Here is a 27,554-nt window from a genome sequence, read left to right as displayed (position 1 = left end):
CATGCGGTTTGTAACTCAAAGATAAGGTTTATTTACAAAAACAAAAAACAACCCTGGCGAAGAACCACACATCTCAGCAAACACGCCCAAAAAGGGGAGAAAGGGAGGGGAACAAACACACAGGAGACTATTTATACAAACTCATGTTCCTGGAAGCCTAATGACCTCCAGCTGCTCAGTGATTAGAGCGTTTCTGCTACCCTTTAACCCTTTGATAGCAACACCCCCTCTCGCTCGTAACACTGAGCTGTACCAACCTTAATTCAAATTTAAACCTGAACAGAAACATTTATGAGATTGCGGACCCAAAGCTTTCGTAAAACCGTCTGCGAGATTTTCTTGGCTTGGACAATACTTTAGTTCAATTAAACCTTGTTTTACACTTTGGCATACATTTTGATAACGGATATCCAAGTGTTTTGTGTGGGCCTTGAATTGACCTGATTTAGCTAGTTTAATACAAGGTTGATTGTCTTCCCACACTCTGATAGGTAGGGAACATTCTCCAAACAATTCTTGTACCAGTTGCTTATAAAATTCCAGTTCTCTACATACATCTGATAATGCATTGAACTCAGATTCAGTTGAACTTAAAGCTATAAGTGACTGCTTTCTTGATCTCCAACCAATCAGTGCATTTCCAAATTTTATCGCCATTCCTGACACTGATTTTCTATCTGGTCCAGCATCTGCCCAACTGCTGTCGGCCCAACATTCAAGTTGTGTGCTGCCCTCTGCTGATAGTTTTAAGCGAAACCTTTTGGTAGTTTGGAGATACCTTAAAACTCTTTTTACTCCTTGCCAAGCATGCATTGATGGTTTTTCAGCTTGTCTACACAGCATGTTGACAGCATATGTTATATCGGGCCGAGTCCACTGTGCAATGTGGAGTAGACTGCCTATCGCTGACTGGTAAACCCCGGGATTACTGAACTCTGTCTGTTGCTCGGCTTGAGCATCCTTTGTGTAACTTAACTCCATTGGGGTTTTAACACCAGCACAGTTGTCCATTTTAAACCTTTCCAGCAATTGCTGGATCTTAGCTTCTTGGCTGAGCCAATAGTTCCCATTTTCATCTTGCTGAATTTTAACTCCTAGATAAACAGATACATTGCCTAGTGATTTTATCTGAAACCTTTCTCCAAGCTTTGTGGCAAATTGTTGTGCAAGTTTATCATCCTTTCCACTGTATAATAAATCGTCAACAAATATCAAAACTGCTTCTTGTTCACATCCCGAGCCTTTTAGATAAAGACACACATCTGCTGCACTCTTTCTGAACCCCATGCTCTCTAGAGCATCGTTTAAGCAGGAATTCCAATTACGGGCGGACTGTTTCAACCCATAAATGGATTTGTGTAGGCGCCAGACCTGGTTTGGCTTGTCTCCTTCAAAACCCGGTGGTGGTGTCATATAGACTTCCTCCTGTAAGTCTGCATTTAAATAAGCCACATTGACATCAAAATGAAACAGCTTATTTCCCTTCTTAGCTGAAGAGGCTAAAAGCATTCTTAATGACTCCGATCTTGAAGTTGGGGCATAGATTTGAGAATAGTGAACACCTTTGCGCTGCGAAAACCCTTTTGCAACTAGTCGGGCTTTATATTGCAACTCCTCAGTAGTTGTGGGCTTTAAACGATATACCCATCGACAACCTACAGCTTGTTGCCCTTTCGGAAGCTCTGTACTTGTAAACACACCGAGAGACTTCATTGAAGCCATCTCTTTTTCCATTGCTTCCTGCCACTTAACGGCTTCTGAGCTTGGAAGCTGTTGTACATCCATATAGCTATCTGGCTCACACTGTGCCATATTTACGTATACACTTGTCACCTTAAACCGCTCTGGCGGCTTGCCCTTTGTGGCACGATTTGACCTGCGCAATTGTTCCTCTTGTGCCCCCTCTGACCGTTGGCTGTCAGAATCTGTCTCAGACTTTATACCTGGACGCGCCCCTAGGGATAAAGACCTCCGTTTAGATACCTCCCTTGGGCTTGGTGTTGCAGGCGACCTGCTTCGCTTTTGCTGTCTGCTAGGCCTACTGACTGGCGATGTTGGAATACTCCTAGATTCTGGCTTTTCTACCTTAGGAGAAGAACCTTGTGCCTGGTCAGAATCTGCATCTGAACCATGTGCACCATCCTCTTCTGGCTCACTACTCTCTGGACTTTCATTCTCAGCATAAATGCCTAAATCATCTCTCAAAATGTCAGGGTTACCGTGTAAGTGAGTCCATCCGGACTGCTCACAAAATTCAGCGCTCCTACTGAGGACCACTCTTGTAGTATCCCCATTTGGGTTCACGAACCTCCAAGATTTGGCGTGTGGTTCGTACCCACAAAAGATGAGTTTCCTAGCCCTTGGACCTCCCTTTTTCCTTAACGCTTTTGGGATAAGTACATAGGCTGGACATCCAAACACCCGAAAGTAATTAATTTTGGGCTTCTTCCCATATAAAGCAAAATATGGGGTAGTGGCAATTACCGAATTATATACTCGGTTCAGAATATGAGTAGCCGCCTGCCAGGCTTCCGCCCAGTAACTTTGAGGGAGTTTAGCATCAAACAACATAGAGTTTGCCAACTCTTGCAGAACCCTGTTTTTACGTTCGGCCACGCCTCCTTCTTGGGGGGAATAAGGTGTAGACAGACGATGCTTAATTCCCTTTTTCTTAAAGAAATTCTGCAACACAGACCCGGTAAATTCTGACCCTCTGTCTGTCTGAAAAGCAAGTACTCTAGTACCAAATTCAAGTTCTACTGCATGAACCCAATTTTTAACTGTTTCTGCAGTATCTGCTTTTGTTTTGAGAGGAAAAAACCATGTAACCTTTGTTTTGTCATCCGAGAGACACAGTGCATACCTCGAACCTCCCATGCTAGCAACAGGCATTGGGCCACATAGGTCCATATGCACAAGTTGGAATACTTTGTCAGATTTCCTATCTGAACTGGGATAGCTGCATCTATGAACCTTCGCCCTTTTGCATGCAGTACAATCCAAATACTTAGTACATTTGTTCATTTTGCACCCTTCTGATAATTCTGGTTGCCTTTTAACATACTGAAAATTAATATGTCCCAGACGGCGGTGCCATAAATGGACACAAGAATTATGGGTAGGTGAGTTCACACAACCAGCATGAACCTGTTCAACTTCATCTGGACTTGTCTCAAAATAATATAACCCATCTCTGCATTCCACCTGCAAAAGAGATACGTTATTCTTTGAAATAGTGCAAACCCCATTTTCAAACACAGTTTTAAACCCATTTCTATCTAGTTCTGACACAGACAAAATACACCCCTTCATTCCCTTTAGCACGTAGGCATCAATTTCTGTTTGCAAACATTTCAAGAACACTGTGCCTACGGTCTCTAAGGAACGTTTAGTTGAATCTGCCATTGTCACAACTTTAAGGGTTTGCAAATGTCTGCAATTCTGCAAACGGACACTAGATGGCGCCACCAGGTGGTGAGATGCACCACTGTCGATCAACCAGCGTAGATTGCTGCCTTGGCCACGCCCTTGCATCAACGCCATTACTGAAGCCATGTGCTGTGTGCTGTGGGAGTAGCCACGACCTCCTCCTCTTCTTCGACGTCCCCTGGAACTCCTTGTCTGGTAACTAGGGGTAACGGCCTTGGTGCTGTCTTGACCAGGTTCACGTGTGCAATTCCTAATTAAATGGGAAGGGGAACCACAGCGAAAACAGTGTCTAGCTGCAAAAGCATTTACTGTGTGCTCAAACTCAGCATCAACACTCTTAGGCACAGCATAACTCCCCTTTGAAGACAAACCTCTTTCTCTTTGCCTTTTATCCTGTTCATCTGCAAGCCGAGATGAAATGTATTCAAGGGTTAATTCAGTTGAAGGCATAGCTTCCAAAGTTAGAGCTAGAGTCTCATAGCTTTTATCAAGAGAAGACAACAATATGTATGACTGCTGCTCCATAGAGAAAGGAATGCCCAGCTGTCTTAGTTGATTAAAGGCAGACACCATTTTGGCAATATGTTCTTTCACACACGCTCCCGGTTGGAGACGTAAATCAAACAAACATCTTGTAGCATGGATCTTGGCCCCCGCAGTGTTTCTGGAATTTAGCCGCTGCAGAACCGTCCAGACCTCATGCGTGTTCTTTAACTCAGAAACGTAAGGCATTTGCTCTGGTCCCACTGCCAAAACTAGTAGACCTTGGGCTTTCCTGTCACGTTTCTGTGAAGCTGCTGCTACTGCTTTGTCTTCTGCAGACGCGTCTGCAGCTGCCTGTAAAGGCGGTGCTTCAGTACAACCCCACAACTCTTTTGCTTGCAACCAAACCCTTACTCTAGCCTTCCAATCTTGCCAATTTTTCCCATTGAGTCGCGTAAACGGGACAGAAAAACTTTCCTGGGACTCTGCCATCCTCCCTGGGGCATAGGAACGATACTCACACACCTGTAGACCGTTTCCCAGCTGCTGAGGTGGCTCCTTGAAGAATAAGATGTCTTCCAGCGAGTACAAACTGCTCAGTGCCTGTTTAAAACTTTTCTAGGCACATTGCAGGACTCAAGCTGCTTTGAAAGCTTTCGTTGTCGGCAACTGCTTCTGACTTCGCTCCAGTCCTTGCATAAATCACTCTGAACTGCACTCCTTAGCTCCTTCTTGACGTACAAACATCCATAACCTGTCCCATTAAACTTTAATTAGTTTAATGTAAATGCCCAGTGCGCTTCCATCGTCACAAGTCCCACTACAGCAGAGTATTTCGCACAGCAGTTGAAGAGCAGGAGAGGCAGTATCTTTTCAAAGAGGAGTCTTGGAGCATGCGGTTTGTAACTCAAAGATAAGGTTTATTTACAAAAACAAAAAACAACCCTGGCGAAGAACCACACATCTCAGCAAACACGCCCAAAAAGGGGAGAAAGGGAGGGGAACAAACACACAGGAGACTATTTATACAAACTCATGTTCCTGGAAGCCTAATGACCTCCAGCTGCTCAGTGATTAGAGCGTTTCTGCTACCCTTTAACCCTTTGATAGCAAAAGGTTATTCTATCTTCCAATGTTTAACACCTATTTAAAGTCATTCATTAGGGAATTTTGGGGCCAGGTGTCACCACACTCATCTCTATTTCTGTATAACATCTGGATTAGGAGAGACTGTGCAGGCCCTGGACTGGGTCTGGATGCAGAGGTGGGCTGGATGAGGAGAAATAAGCTGATTTGAATCCTTGGGATCTTTGGGTGAGTGATTCTTGTGTCAGAGAAATTGATCAGTCGCCTGTTCTGAATGGGTCTTCACTTCCTCCAAAGGAGCTAGTTCAGAGCTTTAGGGTGGTCCTTTATCCAGATTTGTCACTAGCCTTGGGGGCTAGAAGTTGCTTTTACAGGCTTCAGCTGGTAAGACAAATGCCAACATTATTGGACTAGGTTAGCTTGACCACGGTGACGCTGGTGGCGCTGTGGGTAAAACCTCAGTGCCTAGGACTTGCCAATCGTATGGTCGGCGGTTCGAAACCCCACGGCGGGGTGAGCTCCCGTCGTTCGGTCCCAGCTCCTGCCCACCTAGCAGTTCGAAAGCACTCTTAAGTGCAAGTAGATAAATAGGTACCGCTGTATAGCGGGAAAGGTAAACGGTGTTTCCGTGTGCTGCGCTGGTGCTGGCTTGCCAGAGCAGCTTTGTCACGCTGGCCACGTGACCTGGAAGTGTCTTCAGATGCCGCCGGCTCACGGCCTCTAGAGCGAGATGAGCACGCAACCCTAGAGTCGGACACGACTGGCCCGTACGGGCAGGGGTACCTTTACCTTACCTAGCTTGACCACAGATGCTTTGGACTACAACTCACATCATCCTTGACTATTGGCTATACTGGCTGGGGCTGATGGGACTTGTAGTCGACAACACATGGTGGGCAGCAGGGTGCAGGTGTTTTGTTTTTGCAGCCATGCCTTGTTAAATTCTGGGTCTGCCTTTCTAATGTTTCATGAAGTTTCCATTCTGTGGAGTATTTGTAGATTTTAAAAACCACCTTGCTTGTGCTCATGGATTTGTCTCACTGGATTGAGACAAAACATTTCTTATGAATTTAACTTTCATAGGTATAACCAAATCCTCTCAATGGTCTAGGACTGGCACATTGTATTTGGTCATACAAGTAATGTAGAAATACTGGCATTTGACAGCCCTTTTACATATTTCATAGTAGGTGAATGCAAGTTGAATTCCAGTAAATATCCGTGAAGTACATAATAGCTGCAAGAGTCTGTATTAGCTCAAATAATATTAAATACAATAGTCCTTCAGATATTAAAGGCTTCCCTAAACAGGGCTGCCTTCAGATGTCTCCTAAAAATCTGATAGTTGTTTTTTCCTTTGACATCTGGTGGGAGGGTGTTTCACAGGGCGGGCGCCACTACCAAGAAGGCCCTCTGCCTGGTTCCTTGTAACCTCACTTCTCACAGTGAGGGAACCATCAGAAGGCCCTCAGTGCTGGACCTCAGTGTCCAGACAGAACGATGGCGGTGGAGACGCTCCATCAGGTATACTGGACCAAGGCCGTTTAGGGCTTTAAAGGTCAGCACCAACACTTTGAAATGTTGGTCTTTGAAGACCGGTGGCCTCGGCACCGCTCCCTGTCAACAGTCTAGCTGCCGCATTCTGGATTAGTTGTAGTTGCTAGGTCACCTTCAAAGGTAGCCCCACGTAGATTGCATTGCAATAGTCCAAGTGAGAGATAACTAGAACATGCACTACTTTGGCGTGACAGTCTGTGGGCAGGTAGGGTCTCAGCCTGCGTACCAGATGGAGCTGGTAAACAGCTGCCCTGGACACAGAATTGACCTGCACCTCCATGGACAGCTGTGAGTCCAAAATGACTCCCAGGCTGTGCACCTGGTCCTTCAGGGGGAAAGTTACCCCATTCAGAACCAGGGAGTCCTCCACACCTGCCCACCTCTTGTCCCCCCAAAACAGTACATATGTCTCGTCAGGATTCAACCCCAGTCTGTTAGCTGCCATCCATCCTCCAACTGCCTCCAGACACTCACACAGGACCTTCACCGCCTTCACTGGTTCTGATTTGAAAGAGGTAGAGCTGGATGTCATCTGCATACTGATGAACACCCAGCCCAAACCCCCTGATGATCTCTCCCAGCAGCTTCATGTAGATGTTGAAAAGCATGGGGGTGAGGATGGAACCCTGAGGCACCTCATTCCCTCCCCCCCCCCCCCACTTTCTGAACACGGATCTGGGTTTAACAAGAGCTCACTTGCGCCTATGTGCTCATAAGCAGAGGACTTCAGTTTAGTCACCACTGTAGTCATTTAAAAATGCCCCAAGAATAGCATATGATTCTGCTCAAACTGAGAAGTTTCTTTGTTTGTTTGCACAGATAAAGCTAAGGTGCCCTTGCCAGCTACAAGCTGCAGAGAAATGCATCTTGGTGTAACAGATGATGAGTGAAAGGGTTGTTTAGTTTAAAAGCTGGAATTTATTCAAGAAGCATAGAGATGTGAGGTTGGAACAAGTATGCACTCATCCATGCAAACAATGATGTTGCCTAGAGAGACAAATAATTTCTGAAGGAAGGGTAGAAAAGAAGAATTAGCATTTTTTTTACCGCATCATTAAATGGATAGCAATAAAGTTAGTAAAAAATATATAGCCAAATGAGTGTTGCTGATGGGAAGACTTTTGGAATATTGCTATAGCAATATCTCTGACAGATGAAATGTTGATTTTAACAGATTAAAGAAGTGAAAGATCTTAAGGAGCTTCATTTATATTTGAGAAGATTAAAATATCCCATTATCTCGACCTTACTCAAATTGGAAGAAAGGAAAAAAATGAAAGAAAAGAAATCCAAAAGGTCACCAAAGAAGGGTTAGTAACTTACGTATTTTGTATAGCATGTGAAGGAAGGATATTTTAGGAGATGGTTATGACATTTCTGTACTGCATACAGACCTATGGATATCCTTACACTTTGATTTCTGACTATTATATTTAGTATTTATCTACTTTCATCTCAAAATGTACTTACTTGATTTTAGTGCTGATCTGTTCATGCTATTAGTGTTTCATCTTTCAATGTTATGGACAAATATTCACACAGTATGTTTTTTTCCCCATTTTTTAGTCAGGAAGCAAGTCTGTGGGCAAGTTTGCAATGCAATGACTAGAAATGTGCCATTTGATTTACAAAAATCTGCAGAATCTGAATGTTTGTGTCAGCCCTCTCTGCAGTATTCAGGGAGGGATTGTTAACACATGGGTGCATTTCCTTAATAAAATGACAAGGACCTCTGCTAATTTCTTGAAAGTCGGCTTTGACATTGACGTATGAGACTGAGAACGTTTATTCATCCGTCATCGTCAGTGTCATTCACGTGGTGTCCGGTTATTAACTATGTATGTCTTAGAGTTCCTCATTTGGAATATATTTTGCACAACTCTATAGACTTACAGGCCTCTGACGAAATGTTTGCAAGGTGTTGGGCATCTAGTCTGTACACAGAAACATGTGATTATCTGCAGCACTGACTAGGGAGCACATGGTATTCCACACATAGCTAGCATGATAAGACTATTGTCTAGGACCATTCATATCTGGTGTGAATGTGCTGTGTAATCTCAGAGCGATTCCAAGCTCTTATCATTGGTGGCCATATTTCTGCATTTGTTTGTTTCTTTGAAAGCATCCATCGACAGTGTTGTGGCAGGTAGTGTAATGCTGGTCCTCAAATGGTTTTTCTCCCCATCCTCCTCCCTTGCAAGTATACTGTGGACATATAAGCACTGCAGTTTTACAAATAGCACTCAACTAAACTGAAATGTGCCTTACTTTTATTCAGAATGGGTCACACTTTCTTCTCTGATGGAGGAAAAGTTGTGTGATCTCTACCACACAACTTCTTTCCCCATCATCCTCCATTGCAAAGAGTTAGTGGACACTGACACATTGCAGTTTTATTATACGTAGCAATGAACAGAGCTTTGATCCTATGCTCGCTGTCATGAGTGTGTGCACAGTTAAGTCATACCTCTTCAGTAGTGAACAGAGACCAAGATCTCTGCTTGTTTGGCAATGCTTTCTTAGTCTTGCTTTAAAAAACAGCCACATATAAAGTGAGTGGGTTACTGGAAACTCAGATTTTGTAGGCATGAAAGTGGCATTGTTGAGGCCACTGGAGCTGTTAGTAAGGGAGGGACCAAGAATAAAATAGCTTTGGGGTCCTTGCCATGAGTAAAATGCAAGTCCATCTACTCTGATCTGTAGGTTAAAGCTGTCTCAACATATGAAAATTGAAAAACATGGGTTTCGATAAAGTGAAATATGTTTGTTTTTGTTTTAAAAACCAGCTATGGAAAGTTGTCATTCTCAAGATTTCAGAACATTTTTGCCAGGATACTGGGGCCTCTTGAGGCCTTCAGACCACCATGTGCTGGCCATCTCAGATTTAATGGATTCAGCAAATTTGAGTAGACAAAAATGCCATTAGTATTATATAGAACCATTCCTACATAGCTGTTTTCATTTATTTTTATTAACATTTCAGTGCATAAAGATTTTTACTGATGTGCAATGTGGGTTTCATTATTAATCTTTTATGTTGTGTTAATGAAGAGGAAATTCTATGCATACAAATGTGCTTAAGTACTCTGCTTAGCAGTGTCTGACTGTGGTGGTTGAAGGATTTCTGGGTCATGAGGAGAAGTTATAGTTACATTTTCAGATTCATTGACACTGATTTTCATTATTTTTAACGACACCTTTCTCAAGTCACCTTCTGAAAGCATATATTGTGTGGTTCATTGCGGCATGTCAAAACACTGTATTGTGACAATCCTCCAACAATCACTCAATAAAGTAGCTAAAAACATAACTGTTGCAAACACTGTCTAGCAAGGGCATTGGTATTTCTAATTGTGTTATTTTTGGTGACATTTCAGGGGGGCTTTTTATTTTCTTATAGATTGGTTTATGACTTACCTTTCCTACTCACATAAGAATTCTTCCTACTTCCCTCAATAACTTTGATGATCCCCAATGGAGTGGCTTATCTTTAACAGTGTTTTCGTTATCTGCCACACTGCATTTCTACTGGCAAGTTTTAGATAGTGGCCTGTTTAAATTTAACATCTCATATCCTTTTCTTGTGAGAAATATTCCAGTTTGATTTGGTTACCTTGATGAGCTGTTTCGACTTAAATTTATTTAAACCTAAGAGAACATGGTGTGGAACACCAGTGAGCTTGCAGTCTAAAGTCAGGCCAGTGTAGCTGACAGGAGGTGGTATGAAAAAAGGAAAGTTGTGTTGCTTCTGGAAAGGTACAGTTCAGGAAGAATGTTTTGAAGAAGCATTTGAAGCCATTCTGAGTGTAGTTTGACAGAGGTATAGATCGTTCCAGTTGCAGAGAGTGGCACAGAAATGGCACAGAAACATAAAATGTAAGCAGGTCGTTAACAAAGGCCAATAGCAGATGAGTTCAGGTGAAAAGAGGGAATTGGGGAAACATTGGTACTCTTCAATACAGAGACTAGATGAAGGTTGAGTAAGTTAAAAACATTATCAGCAAGATATTGTGTGAGTGGCAGAAAATGACTTGGAGCCAGCAATGCCAGATAGTTGTGACATGGAAATAAGTGAACATGGTTCTTCTTCTGGTGTTCTACACAAGTCAGACCCATCTCACAGGACACTAGTGAGAGAATTGATATCTGGAGTGATATGCGCAATAATAGAAGCACTGCATGCTTCCAGGTTTTGTGAATTTTCTTGCCTGTTGTTGCTGTTCTCACCTTGGGATTGAATTTTTAAAAATCCTGACCTATTGCCACTGATTTATTCTAATTCCCATTTTATTCCTTGATCTCAATGAGAAATTAGGGTTTGTTTTTTATTCTGCTAAAAACATCACAGTTCTAACATATAACATATACATATTTATATGTATTGCATTTACAATATTATATGCATATTATATGCACATACAGTCCCGCTTTTTTAAACTAACATACACATAAAAAGATACATACAATGCATGAAATGGTATAAAATGTTTATGTATTAATACTTATAAAATCATGCTGCGGGAATATACCGTATTGACCCAAATATAAGCCACACCTGCAAATAAGCTTCATCTTTAAAATTTGGCAGTTTGGGGGAGGCTTGGAATCCGCAGATGAGACGGGCGCTATTGCCCCGCACTCCTGGGCTGCTTCCTGGTGGAGTGGGGGGAGCCGCACCACTCTGCCGGCGGTGTAAGGTCCTGAATATAAGCCACACTTTAACTTTTCACAATCGGAATTTGGGGGGGAAGTGCGGCTTATATTTGTGCCAATACGGTAGTATAGCATGGGAACTGATACTTTTATTTTTTAAAAATATTTTGTGTATAATTTTGCGTGCGCACACACATGTATATATATTCACAAGCAACTTGGTGCTCAGCACAAAAGGGGATCTGATGTGGGGAAAGCTTGATTGGGTCAGAACCACCAAATTCAAACCGCTTCCTCTCCATCTCTGATGTTGTTTCTTGCCTGCTCCTTGCAATGACATTGCAGCTTCCTCAGCTGGGAAGAACAAGTGGCAGCAGCTTTTCTCTCACCAGAAAATGCATGCATTGCCATTGGCATTTCAAATTTGTCATGTCGGCTGGTATCCACTAGCCTGGAAATTAGTGAAGACACTGCCTTCTAGTTGTGTGTCACAGAAGCTAGAACTACCTCAGAGGTCACCAGTAAAAAGATTCATATCTAGTGTGCTATGCACAATAGACTTAATGTCATGTGCTTCAGCATTGCTATTCACCAACAGAGATGACATTATTCACTGACCTGCACTTTCTTATAGCTGCCTACTCATCATTAGGCTAGCCTCACCTGCAGAAGCCTTTTATCTTGGGAACACGGGAAAATGGGATCTAAAACTTCTTCTGGAGTACTTTCAATTAAATGGCATAATGCTATGGGCTTCCTTGATATTGCACTATGCTTGATTTAGATTGTTTCCTAATGGGTTATCCATTTCAGTATAGCATATGCTTATAGAAAAGTACCTTCATTAATTACAAGACACATCTGGGGAAACAATAGATTTGTAACTCTCCCGCTCCCTTCACAAAGTTGCTTTATTAATGTATTATATTTAAGCTGGTTAGCATTTGCATGTCAGTTTCCCCCAGTCATTTTAAATTTGATTATGAATGATTGGGTGCAAAGTCATAGGTAGGTGAATCGACAGGAAACCAGATGTGACCAACCAAATAATAAATTGCTTGCTTTTGATAAGGGACAAGATCCAAAGAATTATCCACCCAGTTCCCTGAGCTCAAAGAGACTTGGCCTTATGCACATTCTTAAATTGGAGCTCTTCTAAAGCGGTTCACAAATGAATCAATATTATTAATTCTGCCAGCACTATAAGTATGCTGGGAGGCCAATAGGTATGTGTTAGCTTCTCAGTCTGTTTAAATAATTTCAAGAAGCCATCCTCAGTTTTCTCCCCAGCAAGGAGGTCATGTAATAGATTGCACAATACTTAAAGGGTTATTATAACAAAGCTGACAGGAAGAAGTGTAGAGATGTATGCCAGTGGGTTATACTGTACCACATATCTTGGATAAAAGTGGTCTGTCTCTTCCTGGCATGCTGTTCACAATTTTACCAGAACAGGTCTCGTTTTGTTAAAACAAATACCTTGTTTTGTATTTTAAAAAGAAGGTGGGTGAGACGGAAGTGTTTTTTTGCCCCCCCCCCAATGTGGTTTGATTTCAAACTCCACAGGCAAAGGAAGCAGGGTTTGCAAGAGCTGCCCAATCACCTGATTGGTAGACCCTGCAAGGATTGCTTTCAGCAGGGATTGGCTTCATTTGGGAGCTCTTGCACCAGATTTTCAAGCCACTGATTACAAACCCTGCTTGCCAAGTAACAACTGGGAGCACACTTTAAGGCTCTCAGTTGTTCCTTTTCAGCTAAATCTTTGTCTTTCCCACACCTGATGTCAACATTTCGTGGGGAAGGTGAATGTGGCTCGGGGGAAACCGCCTTGTGAGCCAATTTAAGAACCTTGCTGGGCCTAATAAAGTACACAGGCTGGAGGTATCCTTGCTGCAGATATAAAAATAACAGAATGAGCAGAAATATTAAGTTACAGTTGAGAAAAGCGAAATGAAATTTAGCATGCTCATTTTCCTTATTTGCGTGCTTGGTCTTTGGCAGTGGTATACCAATGTAATATCAGATTTGGCTTACCATCAAGTGGAACAGTTTCCCAGACTAGCAACTTTGCAGGGGTGTTTTCAGCACAATCTGCTCCCAATCTTCCCTCCCTTATCCATTCTTGCTGTTGCCATTCCGAAACAGCCCCCTCCTTTTTCATTTTCACCCCCCTGTGTCTTTATTAGGCTGTAAATCTGTCACCTCTGTATATTGTACCTAATGTTGAATGAAAGTCTTATTTAATAGGAGGAGGGGAGAATATATCTTCTGTTACTGCTTCCCTCCCTCTCTTGAGCATGCAACTTTCTTATGCACATTTGAACCTAGCAAATGAACAACTGAGGGGTGTGGGGTAGCTACTGGCTAAAATGAGTGGAAGAAACATTTCACTCTATGGCAAGGTTGGAGAAGATGAAAAAAGTACCATCGTATTCTAGGATAAGCTGTTGTCAAGGGTTAGTGGGGAGATATGGTAGGCTTTGCAGGGCACAGCTGGTTTGGGCAAGCGAAGAACTAGTGCAGGGTTTTCCCAACTTGGTTCTCCAACTTTTTTGGGACTACAATTCCCATCATCTCTGACCAATGATCCTGCTACTAAGGATGATGGGAGTCGTAGTCCAAGGATAGCTATTTATCCAGGGTTCCATCTTTGCAAGCCTCATAAGTATGTCCCTGAAGCAGTTGGAAGAATTTTATAGACTTTCCATTATTTGGTTCTTTGGATGGGATTTGCTTCTTTATTTTAAAATGCTATATTGTGACTTTGTTAATGAAAACTTTAATACATTGAAAATATTTGGGGAAATACTAATGTGATTGTTGAACTGTTTTATGTTCAGAGCACTTGGGCTGGAAGGAACCTGAAGTGAAATCTGATGAGATGGCAATGAAATTCAGGCTTTCCATACGTAGAATGCATTTTTATTCATTGCATGATGAGCTGCAGTCGTGTCGAGAGAGAGACAAAGAAATTTTTGACGCTGTACATGACTTGCGTTACTTCATGCAGCCTATAACTCCAACTAAGCCTATTCATGAGCCAGTGAGCATAGATAAGAGGACCTTTGCTAAAGCATTTGGAGCTGTCAGACTTCACCCCTTGTGTGCTATTGATAAAGCATACTTGGAAAGTCAAAAGTTGGATGTTGAGCTTAAAAAGGAGCGGCATGTCATGCGGATGCAGATTATTAAATGTGAAGTTACAGACTACATCAGTCGTTTACAGGAAAATAAAATGGAGAAAGTTCAGATGGAAAACGAAGAGGGAAAGCTCATGACTAAAGATACTCTGGAAGAGCAGAAGAACAAAAGATCAAAGTCAATTAATAAACTGAGGCAAAACTATACCAATTTTGTAAACATCAAGAAGAAAAAGACATTTGAAAATACATTTGTTCAGCGCTTCAGCACTCAGCATCTTTCTTTGACAAATGGCTTGTTAAGAATGGATGGATGGAGGAAGAATGAAGAATTTGTGAAGGAACGAAAAGTTGTAGTTAGAAGAATTATAGAAGAACAGAAGCAGCGAAGAGAGATGTTCGAAAATTTCCGTGAGGAGAGGTAAGTTTGCTTTTCTTAATTATTCAGTGCACATAAAGCTTTGAAGTTTTCACAAATGTATAGATAGTCTTCAAGAATAGTTCTTGGGGAAAACTGGAACCCCCGATAAATAAATATTTATATCCTGATTTTCTGCGTCATTGTCCAAGATGCCTAAAGTGGCTACTATATATATTCCAGTTGCAATATTACAAGAGAGAAGCACAGACAACAACCAAACTTTTAAAAGGGAAGAATTTATTTGAAACCAAGGGGGTAGTGATTCACAAGCTAGCCAGTGAATTTTCATTTGGTCTTTATTTTTAAAACAAATAAATGCAATTGAGGTCATATTAATCTCCAGGGATAAGGGAGTCCCACAGCTTCATCTATGGGACATGATGAAGAGACATGATCCAGGGTCCCTCTCACTGATCTGAGAGGAAGGGCATACGCCTATGCTCAGATAACAGGATTGGTACATAATAATGTTTAGAAAACAATTAAGACAAAAGCATACCAACTAGGCCTTTCTATGTGTAAAACATACGTATCTTCAGTTCAGTTTAACTACAGTTGTTTGATGTATAAATCCAAGCTTTCACTCATCAAAAGGGTATATATTTCCCATAAATACATAAAACTATTTTTAAAGCCTGTAAATCATCCACTACGTAGGTGCCAACTCCCTGGGGCTCTGGGTACCAGAGCACCCACAAAATTCCCCATCAATGAATGGGCCGGGCACCCACAAATTTTGGTGCCAGGACCATGTACGCGCTCCCAAGTTGGCGCTCCTGATCCACTACATCCTAATTCTGCTCTTTGTTTTCTTATATGTCCAAAGCAATTCCCTCACCCACCCACCCAACCCAGTCTTCTCCAGGTTAAAAATCTTAACCCAGTGTATTCCAGCTCTTTTTTACTTCTACTAATGACCAGACTTCAGACTTTCTTGATACATGTGTGAGTGTAAAGAGAGTACCGTATTTTTCGCTCCATAGGATGCACCTGACCAAAAGACGCACCAAGTTTTTAGATCAGGAAAACAAGAAAAAAAAATCTGACTCAAATGTTGTTCTAAACTATTTAAAACAGCAAAGTGGGTGGCTCCTGTCCATTTTGCTGCTTTAAAGCGAGCCACGGTATATATTGAAGAGAATGGAAAAAGGACAGACATTCCATTATAATGTAGCTGTTTTCATTATCACTGGGAAGTCAGTATTGGCAGCAGTCACAAAAACTAAAATTTGAGCATTTTACTGTTATTAATCAAGAATATTAATAGTCAGGGAGAGAAACCAGGGCTGTGCAAATGAGAAGTGCTTAGAGTATGGAGGAACAGCAAATAGATCAAATGATTGCGCTCCAGTTCCTAAATCTCTGAAGTTTTCTCAAAACAGGCATGGTTGTTTTGAAAGGAAGATTCAAAATGGGGTGACTCAGCGAAGAACAGAGGAGGAAAAGAGGGCAGATAAATGGCTTCCATTCAATAACAAGAGAACACAATGTTTTTGGTTTGGTATAGGTGGACTGTACTTGTAAGAATTTGTATAATGAATTATAGATTTGGAGTGGAATATCAGTGCCTCTTTTCAGCAATAAAGATTAGCTACTAGGAACATGGTCCACACACAAACACACAGGATGTCTGGTTATAGTTGTGCAGTTTAAACTGTTCCTGAGCCAGATGCCTGCTCAGTTTTAGCTGAGCTCACTATTACTGGTTTGTGGAGATGCTTTGCATGTATTTATGACTATTTCTGCAAATCTGCTACTTGAAGAAATCCCCAAACTTAATATTTTTAAACTTCAAATGGAGCTCAGAATCCAGATGGCAATCCTTTGCAGTTGAATTAGGAGGCACTGAAAGACAGCAATTTGCTAATCCTCACGAGCATCCCAGGAACACACAGCCTTCCCTCTGCTTGCAAACCTTGTCGGGGGTTCAGGGGGAAAGCAAAGGCTATAGGCAGAGCAGTGTGGCTCCTCCCCCCATCCCCAAAGAGCACCCCAGGAGCGCGGGGCAAAGGCGCACAGCCTTCCCTCTGCTTGCAAACCTTGTCGGGGCTTCAGGGGAAAGCAGAGGCTGCCAGCAGAGCCACGTGGCTCCTTCCCCCATCCCCAAAGAGCAGCCCAGGAGCGCACAGCCTTCCCGCTGCCTATGAACGTTGCCAGGGCTTCAGGGGAAAGCGGAGGCTGCCGGCAGAGCACCGTGACTCCTCTCCCCAACCCCAAAGAGCACCCCAGCAGCGCAGGGCAACAGCAATTTGGCTCCAGGGACCACACATTTGTTCCATAAGACGCAGAGACATTTTCCCTTCCTTTTTAGGAGGGAAAAGGTGCATCCAATGGAGCGAAAAATACGGTACTTAGGAAGCTCACTGATACCAGGAAAGACTGCTCATTTATGCCACTATTGTCTATTCACACTGACAGTGACTCTCCAGGATCTCAGACAAAGCTATTTCCCATCACCTCCTGTCTGAGATCCTTCAACTTGGAGATGTCCTGTGGCACCTGCCTGATAAATAAGCATAAACGGAATATTTTCCACCTCGGTTTTTATTAATTCAAATTTAGGAAAAACACCTTAAATGTTAAGACATGTTGTTATAGGATAAGTTTTTATGAGCTAGACCTTCTGGAAACTGTCACATTTAGGAAGTATGTGTGCAATACATACATATATAAACACCTTCACAGCACGCATACCCCAAACTGTTCTTTTCCCCTAGCGAGATGGAGAAGTTTATCTCTAGAAGTTGCGATAAAAACAGATCTTGCCCCCTCCCATGATACTGCACTCAACAGCATCTGGATAAGCTGATAGGATTTACCCTTACCTAAACTGAGCCCTTAGCTGTAATACCTTTACTTTCTCTCACAGAAATCAATGGAAGCTATTTAGTTTTATGTAGGAAAGCAAAGGTGTTGAGGTGGAAGAAAAGCCTAGCTTTCACGTCACATGATACCGCCCTCCATGACTGAGGAGAATATTTTCTCCCACCTTAACGTTATCACCTCACTTTAAGTTTCTCCATAAAAGATAATGGAAAGCTCTTCATTCTTATTCTGACAAGTGCTCAAGAAGAGACCTTCTAGGTGAGACCAAAGACCTATTTAGCCCAGCCATTCTTTGTCCCATATTGGCCAGCAAGATGCCTATGGGAAGCTGGCAAGCAGGACATGAAAGCAGTAGCCTTCTCCTGCTGTGGTTCCCCAGCAAATCATATTCAGAAGCATGCCGTTTCTGATCCTGAAAGGTGATATCCAGCCATCGGTAGCCTTATCCTGCGTGGATTTGTCTAAGGTTGCAATTCAAACCTTCCCCTGCATCCCTGACACATGCAGCTCCTAGGCCAGAAGGTGGGAGAGCCAGGCAGATTTCTGCGCCAACCATGGTAGAAGTGGAACTTCCTTAGGATCCAATGGAACCTGGGCCAGCACAGCCACTCCTCCATTGGTTACCAGCATGAGCAGGTGTCTTGTTGATGGCCTGACCATGCTCTCAGAGGCTTAGCTAAGAAAGCAAGGCAGAGGGACTCCTCCACTCATTCCAGCCCTCCCCACGGCTCCTGTAAGAGAGGTTGAGTTGTTCTGTAATTATTTTTAAAGCTGTCTTAAGTGACCATCACTGTATCTTTTGGTGGCAAATTAAATTATTATTAGAAAACAGCGTCACAGTGTTGAAACCCAGAGTTCTCAACTGATATGCTTCATAAAGTGGCATTCTCATGGGAATCTGATGGGTCCTTATTTGGCATTCTCTATCTCATGGATATAGGATGAGCGTTCTAGTAAAAAAAAAAATCATTATAAGAAATGTTCCTCAATATTGATTTTGACAGAGTGAAAGAATTTGTTTCAGAAGCAGTTCAAGGCAGTGTGCACTACTTACAACATGCACTATGTGTTCAGGTCTATACCAAATTAATTTATTTTGAAATTATTTATTTTAGTTAAATCTTGCTTTACTTTTTTCAGCATGCCAGGTTTCTGCTGAAATTTATAGTACTACTGATAATATTCTTCGCCTAGATTTTTTCCCCTTTGTACAAAATGAATATCTAGCTAGGAATACTGTCTTATCAAGTCATGGTTGCACCCCTTAGATAAGGTTCAGGAAGCCTTGAACATGAAGGCTTGGATTTAGCAAATAATATATTTTATCAAAAAGCCATATGTAGTATGGAAGAATTCTTGACATCACTTAATTGCATTTACTAGCAGCTGTGATATAACATTGTTTTTCTTTATTTTGAAAGGCATACAAACCTAAAGCAAGTGTGTGTTTTTCAAAAGTAGTTTGGAAAGAGGAAATTTGAGTGACTTGTGTTTTCTGTTTCCCTACTTCTGTTTTAACATGGAATTTGGAAACCTCAGATATTCCCCTGGTAGAGCTGTCAGAATACCATGTCATGTATTACAACAATAGAGCCAAAGGAAACAGAAGCATGAGCCACTCACCCTTCCTCTGAGTTAATCCACACCAGAGTTCAGTGTGGATTTGAAGATGCTTTTGTCTCTATATTTTATTTTTCATGGCACCTACACAACATTCTCCTCATCAAAGGGGGCCTACACTTTCCCTATGCTGAATGGGGATTTTTCTGATCCACAGATAATCTGATAAGGGAAGAAAATGCAATATAAAAATGTATGTTACTCAGTTGTGAAGCCACTGAAGCACATTTCATGGGTTGGCTTCTTTTACATGTGTGCTGACATATTGCTGGGTGCGGTCTTATTGCCATACCCCTTACTTCCATTTTGTTTTCATCAGCCCAAAGGAAAGGATGCAGCTCTGTTCCATTGGCTGTTCCTGAAGGTGCATTTGTGGTATTTTTATTTTACAATAAGCTCTTTTGCAGAACTGCTCTTGTATAGAGCAGCTATAGTAAAATGAAAATTAGATTTGTCTCTGCAGGTAGAGGAGGCAGGAAATGGGAATAAAGGAAGGAGCAGCCTTTCATGTGAGTGACTCCAAATCCTTGCCTGGCTTGGAGCAATGCACATTTATTTATTTTTCTGACTGCTTTTTTGTACAAATCTGGCCTATTTGTGTTTTTATTCCTTTTTTAAAGCTCTACTTGCATAGCTAAACAAATACCTGCAGTCATGCCCTCAAGACAGACATACACTTGTATGTTTTGTGCAAATCTGGTATGTTGGAAAACTTGTATTCCAAAAATAAAGTATGTTAAGCAGTGCATGCACCTGTGCACAGGCTCACATGAGATCTCTGGTTTCCAGATCTTATGGTGAGTAGAGAAGTTCTTATCAATGGAAGGAATCAATTCACAGCACAGTTGTATCCCATGAAGCACCACCACTCTTATGGACAGGAAACAATGAGGTCGATTTAAGAAGCACAAAACTGAAAACACTCAAGCGTGGATTAAGGTTCTGAAACACGCACACAGAAACAGCAACCCACTTACACACGAATGCCACAGTTTGGACACAGCCACTTTCTAATGTCAGAGTACTTGCGGTTCTGTCTGACAAACTGACTCAGGACGCTTCCAGACTGTCACTGTTTTCAAGTAGGATTCAGTCACATACTGGCAAATTCCAGTTGCACAATTAAAGTTGTTTTGGAGTTCTCGTGCAATAATAATAATAATCCCTCAACAATTCCACCCCCACCCCCCAATATTGGACTTTTGTGCTATGTAAAGTCATGGGGGAAAACACAAAAATTGTGGGATAACAGTTGGCTTGATGCAAAGTCCACCAAGCTCCCTGCAGGCTGAATGAATCCTTAATAAATGGCCAACATTGTCTTCTCTCTCTGCAAACAAATAATCATGAATGCTCAATGAACAGATCATGTGGAAACAGCCTCTGTAGGAATATCTTTTGTTTTTGTTTTAAGTGAGTGCACTTTTCTGTTAGTTTCTTGCTTGGTTTACCCTTCAGCTTCTGTATCCTTGCTAACAACAAAGCATTGCATGTCAGATTAGGCCAATTTACACCTGAACAATTTTAATGTCTTTAAATTGTGACATTTGTGACACCTGGGCAACCATGCTGTTTTCAGCAGGTTCCCCGTTTGCCTGGCTGAAGTCAGTAGGTGATCTTTTGCTAAGATGCAGTACGAACTGGCACACTTTTTTCTCCACATACCTTGCATCTTCTTGTTCCTTAGTGATAGGAAACATGCACAATAGTTAGATTTCTTTATTTGCTGGTTATTTTGTAGAAAACGCATTAAGTTAGTACCTAGTCTCGCCTGCATTTATTGTTACTTTGGGGAAAGAAAGTTAATAGAACACTGATGTCGTGTATCAAATTAAAAATCAAGCGTAGGACCATAAAGGTGAATTTAATTAACTGAATGCTATTGTTATATCTCTGCATAGCTCCTTACAATTTAATAGTGAAGCAAAGGGAGGACTGAGGCATCAGTTTCACTCTTGATTGATATAGTTTCTCATTCAATATATTTCACTTTTATGTATCTTTCTATAAAAGATTGTGGATGTTTCACATTTTTTTTATTTAAAAAGTTTCATTTTATGGCACCATACATGACACAGAATGGCAGAGACATAGCTCATCCACAGTAGCATTTCTCCAGTTCCCACTGCCTAAATTTATGTAGTGCATTTTTATCCCTCCTTTCTTCCTTTGAGGAACTCAAGGTGGCCTACATAGGCAGCCTCCCATCCAAGTATTGACTAGATTCATACAGTGGTACCTTGGGTTACATATGCTTCAGGTTGCATACGCTTCAGGTTACAGACTCCGCTAACTCAGAAATAGTATCTCGGGTTAAGAACTTTGCTTCAGGATAAGAACAGAAATCGTGCTTTGGCAGCGCGGCGGCAGCAAGAAGCCCCATTAGCTAAAGTGGTGCTTCAGATTAAGAACAGTTTGAGGTTAAGAACAGACCTCCGGAACGAATTAAGTACTTAACCCGAGGTACCACTGTATATGCTTTGCTTCAGCATGGTGGCTGCATCCTGCCTTGGGATCACTGCCTTTAAAAGGCAACTGAAAGGCACAGGAAAAACTGGTTGGAATGGAATCTCATTGGAAAATTGTAACAGTGCACCCAAGGCATATTGCATCCACTAAACTACCAGAGTTTAGAAAAGAATTTTGAGACTGGGAGCGAAAAGCCGTGGTGTGCTCTGTTGTGTGCTTGCTTGTGTCTCACATTTATTGCCCAACACTTATAAAGATGGTGTGATAGTTTCAATGTGGCCTGTTTCTTTAAGTGAAGAAGTGAAAAAACCAACACACATTGAACTTAGGTATGTTGCCAAGTGCCATATTATTATATAGAATTCGTAGATTGGGGGGGGGGGGAGGAACAGAGTCAAGATTTGGGTTTTTGACTCAAGGACAGACAAGAGCAGTTTAGAACTGGTGATGAGGCTTCTTTTTCCCTCCTCCAGGCAAGATATGATGCAAAGACAAAACACAGATGAAAAACAGTTTAGGAACTGTGTGGCCCACGAAATGGCGAGAGAGAGATACAGGCAAGCCAAGGCAAAGGTTGAAGCCATCAAGCAACCCAGACAGATGGCGCTGTACTCTTTGCCCGTGATTGGCAGTTCTGGCACTGCAGTGCCCGTCATAGAGTATGACGGCTAAGATGGTAAGGTGTGTAATATGGCAAGTGGAAAGAAGACCAGTTGCAACTGGTTCTTTGAATGATCTAGATGAAGCTTTGTTGTCTTACAGGGTTTGGAATCTGTTTCTGTTGGTAATGATTTTGAAACGTAAACCAGAAAAAGACAATTTGATGAGCAGATCGACTACAACATTTGAAGTATTTCAGTATATCCACGTGAGGAAGAAAACAGCTGTAGCCTGTTGTGCTAATTGTTTGCAAATGTTGACTTTTAAGTGGCAAACATTTCAAGCGTACATACAATTACCTCTGTATTTAGCTTTAAAATTAAATTATTCAATGCCATATAAAAATAATTGGGGAAGAATTCACTGATTGTTAATGTAGCCAAGTAGCATGAGTGCAATTAAACATGTTGACTACACTTATTGCAGACAGGACTGCTGGAGCTTTGCCTCAGTGATTCCTCCGTAACTGTATATACAACAATGCCATAAGCCATTAGCTCTCGATAGAATGTATTTTCAGTTGCTCTCTGGCTATGCCTTAATGCAATAATTTGGTCCCAGCTGCTAACTTTCATTAACACGCTGTGTACTTTGATTAGTTTCATTAGCTGCTTTCCTATGTGTAATTAATTATGCTTCTAGTTGATTCTACTTTAATTCTTTGTATATATATTTCTCCATGTGTATTGAGCCCAGGGAGAGCAGACTTGGGCAGTTGCTGGAAGAGGTGTGGAGTCTTCCGTTGCTCCTCCCAGCTCAGTTACAGAAGTTGGGATGAGGTTTTCTTTTACTTTAGTTGTTACATCTGACACTGAAGACACACAGTAGCTTTTAAGAGAACTGGGGCCAAACTACATGTGACACCATTCATGCAACTAACAATTTCTTGCATTGCACATTTACAATGTAAGAAAAACAGTGACACTTTCTTGTTACTTATCATTGTCTCTCATCAGAAGAAACAGACGTAGACTTTAATGTTAGTTTTATATGTGTTGTTTCACATTTCCAAAGGAAATGGCAACTTTTCACAGGCAGCTCTCCATTACGTGGGGGTTACATTCTGAGGCACCTTGTGTTTAAGTGAAAGCGTGTTTATTGGGAATGCCATTGAAAAAGCCTGCAAACACCACAATCGCTCTCCCCAGTCCTCCTTGCTCAGACTCCCAACATTGCACAGGCCTCAAAGGTCGGTGCAAGGGCTTGTGGGATTACTCTTGCAAAAGCTCATGAGATTTCTGGACACTGTCTTCGTGCCATTTTGCCCCTTTTCAACTTGCTTCAACTTGTGGGACACCTATCCTATTAACAGGGAGAAGATTACAAGATAGAGCAGAGTTGGAACAATCTCCTTCCTCAGACAAATCCATGCCCATTTTTCTTCAGAAATCCTTGGCCCATTTATTCCAACAAGCATTTGAAAGACTGTGCTGATGCTCCTAATGGTTCTCCCCAACACACTCATATTTTGATTGCTATAGGTGTTTTTAAATCAAGGAAATGCTTCCTTTAAAAAAGAAAAAAAAATCCACTCTCCCACAATAAGTCCCTTGCTCTCCTTTGGAGAAAGTTGTGTAGCGTAGACCTTTTTACTGTTCTAGTCTCTTATAAAATTTACAATCAAATCTCTTTGTTAAATGAATGCTTTCCTTTAACCTTTCTTCTGATTTGTTTTCCAACATTTTTCACATACAATTGCTAGTAGCTTTTTGCATTATTTTCTACTAGGGATGGAGGAGAAATTTTATTCAGTGCATATCTAGAGCCTAATAATCTATCAAATACACACTTTCTGAATCAATGCAAACTGAAACACTGTTATCCTTTGGAATTTGCACCTGTCCAAATTTAGCAATTGGTTCCCCAACCAACATTTGCAAAAATGCACATAAGTAGGGGAAAGTGTGCATAAAAAAATGAAAATTACATATATAATGCATTATATTAGGGGAAATTTCTTGCAAAAAATGTGTGTATTCATCAAAACTGCATATGAAAATGTGTTTTATTATGAGAAATACACACTAATATGCTGATAATTTTTCTGAGAGGTTTATTTCATTGCAAATTGCTGCAGAAATGTGGAGAAATGAATTTAGGACTGGAAAAATTAGAAACTTAAGAGAACCAAAATTGACAGATGCTTCCATCCCTAATTTCTATTCTTAAACACACCTTGTACTGTCATAATGATTTGAATATTTAATATTTAAAAAGATTTGTCCTTATAACATCCATATTGCTATTTTGCTATGGCTGCCCCACTAGTCTTGTTGGCAGCTCATAATTAGCACTTTCTTATCTTTTTTGCTATTAATTGAATAAAACTGTTACTTACATTTCAGATTTTTAGACACTAGTCCTTTACCTCCCTTCCACTCAGCTACACAAATTCTAATTATTGTCATAAAATACAATTCTAAAAAGCATATGTCTCCTGGGTATCTCAATCTCTGCAGAATTTCCTACACATTTTGCACCTGTGCCATTTCTGCAAGTATTTTATCTACGCAGAAGATTATTTCCCCCTCTCTTATTCCTGGGCTGTAGTCCTGATAAAGAACTTTTCGTGTTCACCCTTATTGGAGGTTGGTGACTGCCACTTCTTCTTATCCATTGCTCTGCATCTAAAGAAAGGGACAGACCCATATATTATAAAGGTCTTTATCAGGGTATGAGCAAAAGAGAAGAGCACACAAAAAATTCTGGGAACAGGCTGTTGAGGCCGACAATATTTTGAGTCAAATAATTATTTGGGGGCAAATGAATCAGTTTCATTAAGAAGCATCTAAAGCAAGCAGTAGGAGCCCCTGCTGACTGGCCCGTTGTCTCTTTTTTTTGTGTACTTCTATCAAATATATCCAGTATCTGAATAAAATGGCAGTGGTCAAACCAATTCCCACTGTTTTTGTGGAGACTGTGCTTCATAAACCCCACTCTTTCAATCATAAGCCAGCATACTTCTTCTGTGAACTAATTATTGTTGCTTTTTTCCTGTAGAGCAGCAACAGAATATTTTCCCAGCCCTTCTCATTTTCTGTCTCTAAGGTGAAGCTAAACTGATGTATTCTAAAGCTAGATTTCATTGTTTGTGCCATGCTTAGTTTCAACTGTTGTGAGTTATTGTTTGCTCTTACAGAGAGCCATAATGAATTGTTACATTTTGACACCTGTCTTTCAATGTTTTCTATTCCAATCTACCAGTTTATTTATAGTCTACTCCACAGCTTGTTATTAAACACGTTTTTTAAATAATACAAAGACAGTATTCATGAATAATTTCCCTCTCTCTTTGTTTCAAGAGAATCTTACCTGGACATGAAAAATGGATATGTGAATATGGGATCTGTCCATGGTGAAAAAGTGTCTGAAATGTATAGAAAATCAAAGTCATACCTAATAACACCAAAGATAACTGTTTATGTGAATTATTGGAGATTTTTAAAAATCCATCTGCAAGAGACTGACCAGATACAGCATTCTGCAAAAATTACCAGCTGCTATTTGTGTCATGAAGAAATAATCAATCAATCAATCTTTATTGCTGTCAAAGACCAGACAGCATGAAGAAATAACAAAATTTAGATATATTTATAAATAATTTGATACATGTTGTTCATTTTTAAACAGCAATAACCAGCTATATCTAAATGTACAAATGTTCCATTTCCACAATTCACTGTAATTTTAAGTAACAATTGGGAAAAAGGAAAGTGTATGAAATAGTGGAACAGAAAAGATATTAGATATGTTGTCAGGAACTACATAAGGAGTGCCCATAGTGAAGAAGGAACAGACTGTTGTTTGAATGCCTTCGTGAACCGGTTAATTTTTTTATAGTGGTTGTGGATATGGTAAATCTGGCCTGCTTTAGTTTGGTGAAGATGGTCTGTTACATACTTTGCAAACAAAATCTGGGATTCCTACTGCTACCACAGTACCAGACCTCTTGGAAGGAGATCTTCACTTTTTTGTCATATATTATTAGTGCCGATTAGATCTTTAGGATTGTACACACTACAGGTTGTGTTCTGCTCTTTGAGCCATTCATCCTTGGCCAACAGAAGTATATCTTTCATATGGCAGTGTGCTAAATGTGATAGATTTCATTGATAATCTAACCCTTGACATGTCTTCTACCCAACACTTTGTTTTTTGGGTAAGGTTGTTGTACATCCCCACTTGCATTCCAAGCATTCTTTGTCAATATTGGATAATGAGCAATAAAAGTGTGGTCTGCATAATCCCAGGCTCCATATCATGGCTTCTAATGTGTGTGTCTCTAAGTATTAATGACTAGAAGAAATTTGATTGTGTTGGATCTTCTAAGAAATAACAAAACCATCTGAGGGAAACTGAGAGCCACTGTGGAAGTTAATATTTCCCAAATAGTGTCCTGTACCTGTGCTGTAACTGGTGGTATTAATGGATACAGGTTTTTCTGTGTTCCAATATGCGGTTTATTCTGTGTCTTCATTGTGCTTTGCTCAACAGAATGTGGATTTCTATAACTGGTCAAGCTACTAATGGCTCAAATAAAGCGAGATGTTGCATGGGAAATGCAGCACAGGGTGGACACTTCCTTTTTTCAAAAAAGAGATTATATGCACCATAGAAAAAGACAGATTTTAACAACATTTCTGGCACATCCATATTAAAATATTAAAATAATTACTAAATTTAAGTGCCACAGAAGGAAAGTCAGATCGTTTTACATCCAAATCACCACAAAAAAATTATTTGCACCACACGCCCAGATCCCCCCAGACCTGTAGATCTTCAATTAATGTGCCCCCAATTTTTCATCCAAATAGTTTTTGAATCAGAAAACAATTGTTTTAGAATAAAATTTAACAGCTGGACCTGTATTGTTGCTGGTGCTAAGGCATGGGAACCTCTTTGGCATAAAACTCAGGTTCTCATACTTCTTTGTTGTCTTTAAGGAAGATTTGAAATCCTTGAATAATATGGGCGCATGGGACGCTTGTTGGAGGGTAGGGAAAGTTTGAAGTGGTATCCTTCCCAACCTCGCTTCATCTGAGTAAATTCCACAAACTATTCTTATTCTCCCCTTTTATCATTTTCTACTCCTAAAAGCACACGGGGGCGTGGAAATAATCTGGTCTACATTTTAAAGCAAACTAACTGAATTCACACCTTCCTGACACACATACATATTTATGAACTAACATAATAGTACTTTGGAA

The 27,554-nt window shown here is 40.9% G+C and overlaps 1 protein-coding gene and 1 long non-coding RNA gene across 14 annotated transcripts in view; one reads left to right on the top strand and one right to left on the bottom strand.

The window, feature by feature from the left end:
- The window catches only part of LRRIQ3 (leucine rich repeats and IQ motif containing 3), a 48,584-nt gene extending 21,993 nt beyond the window's left edge, over nt 1-26,591 (top strand). For 8 of the 13 annotated variants that reach the window (XM_083743063.1, XM_083743064.1, XM_083743062.1 and 5 more), the window contains 4 exons: nt 7,730-7,865; nt 14,052-14,772; nt 22,161-22,346; nt 22,434-26,591. In XM_083743063.1, the coding sequence (XP_083599189.1) occupies nt 7,730-7,865; nt 14,052-14,772; nt 22,161-22,346; nt 22,434-22,491 (1,101 nt within the window). In that variant the 3' untranslated portion in view covers nt 22,492-26,591. Of the gene's footprint in view, nt 1-7,729; nt 7,866-14,051; nt 14,773-22,160; nt 22,364-22,433 lie in introns of all 13 variants that reach the window. The other 5 variants (XM_083743059.1, XM_083743058.1, XR_014565325.1 and 2 more) reach the window with 4 other exon arrangements.
- On the bottom strand, nt 16,404-17,066 carry LOC310847842. The gene is made up of 2 exons (XR_014566050.1): nt 16,812-17,066; nt 16,404-16,687 (listed from the first exon to the last, which is right to left on the bottom strand). It is a non-coding gene; the product is annotated as an uncharacterized lncRNA (long non-coding RNA).
- Nucleotides 26,592-27,554: the final 963 nt, after the last annotated feature.

Source organism: Podarcis gaigeae (assembly GCF_964106915.1).
Source record: "Podarcis gaigeae genome assembly, chromosome: 6".
NCBI classification, from domain to species: Eukaryota; Metazoa; Chordata; class Lepidosauria; order Squamata; family Lacertidae; genus Podarcis; species Podarcis gaigeae.
Note: the sequence above shows the minus strand (reverse complement) of the source record. Positions and strands in the feature narration are given on the sequence as shown.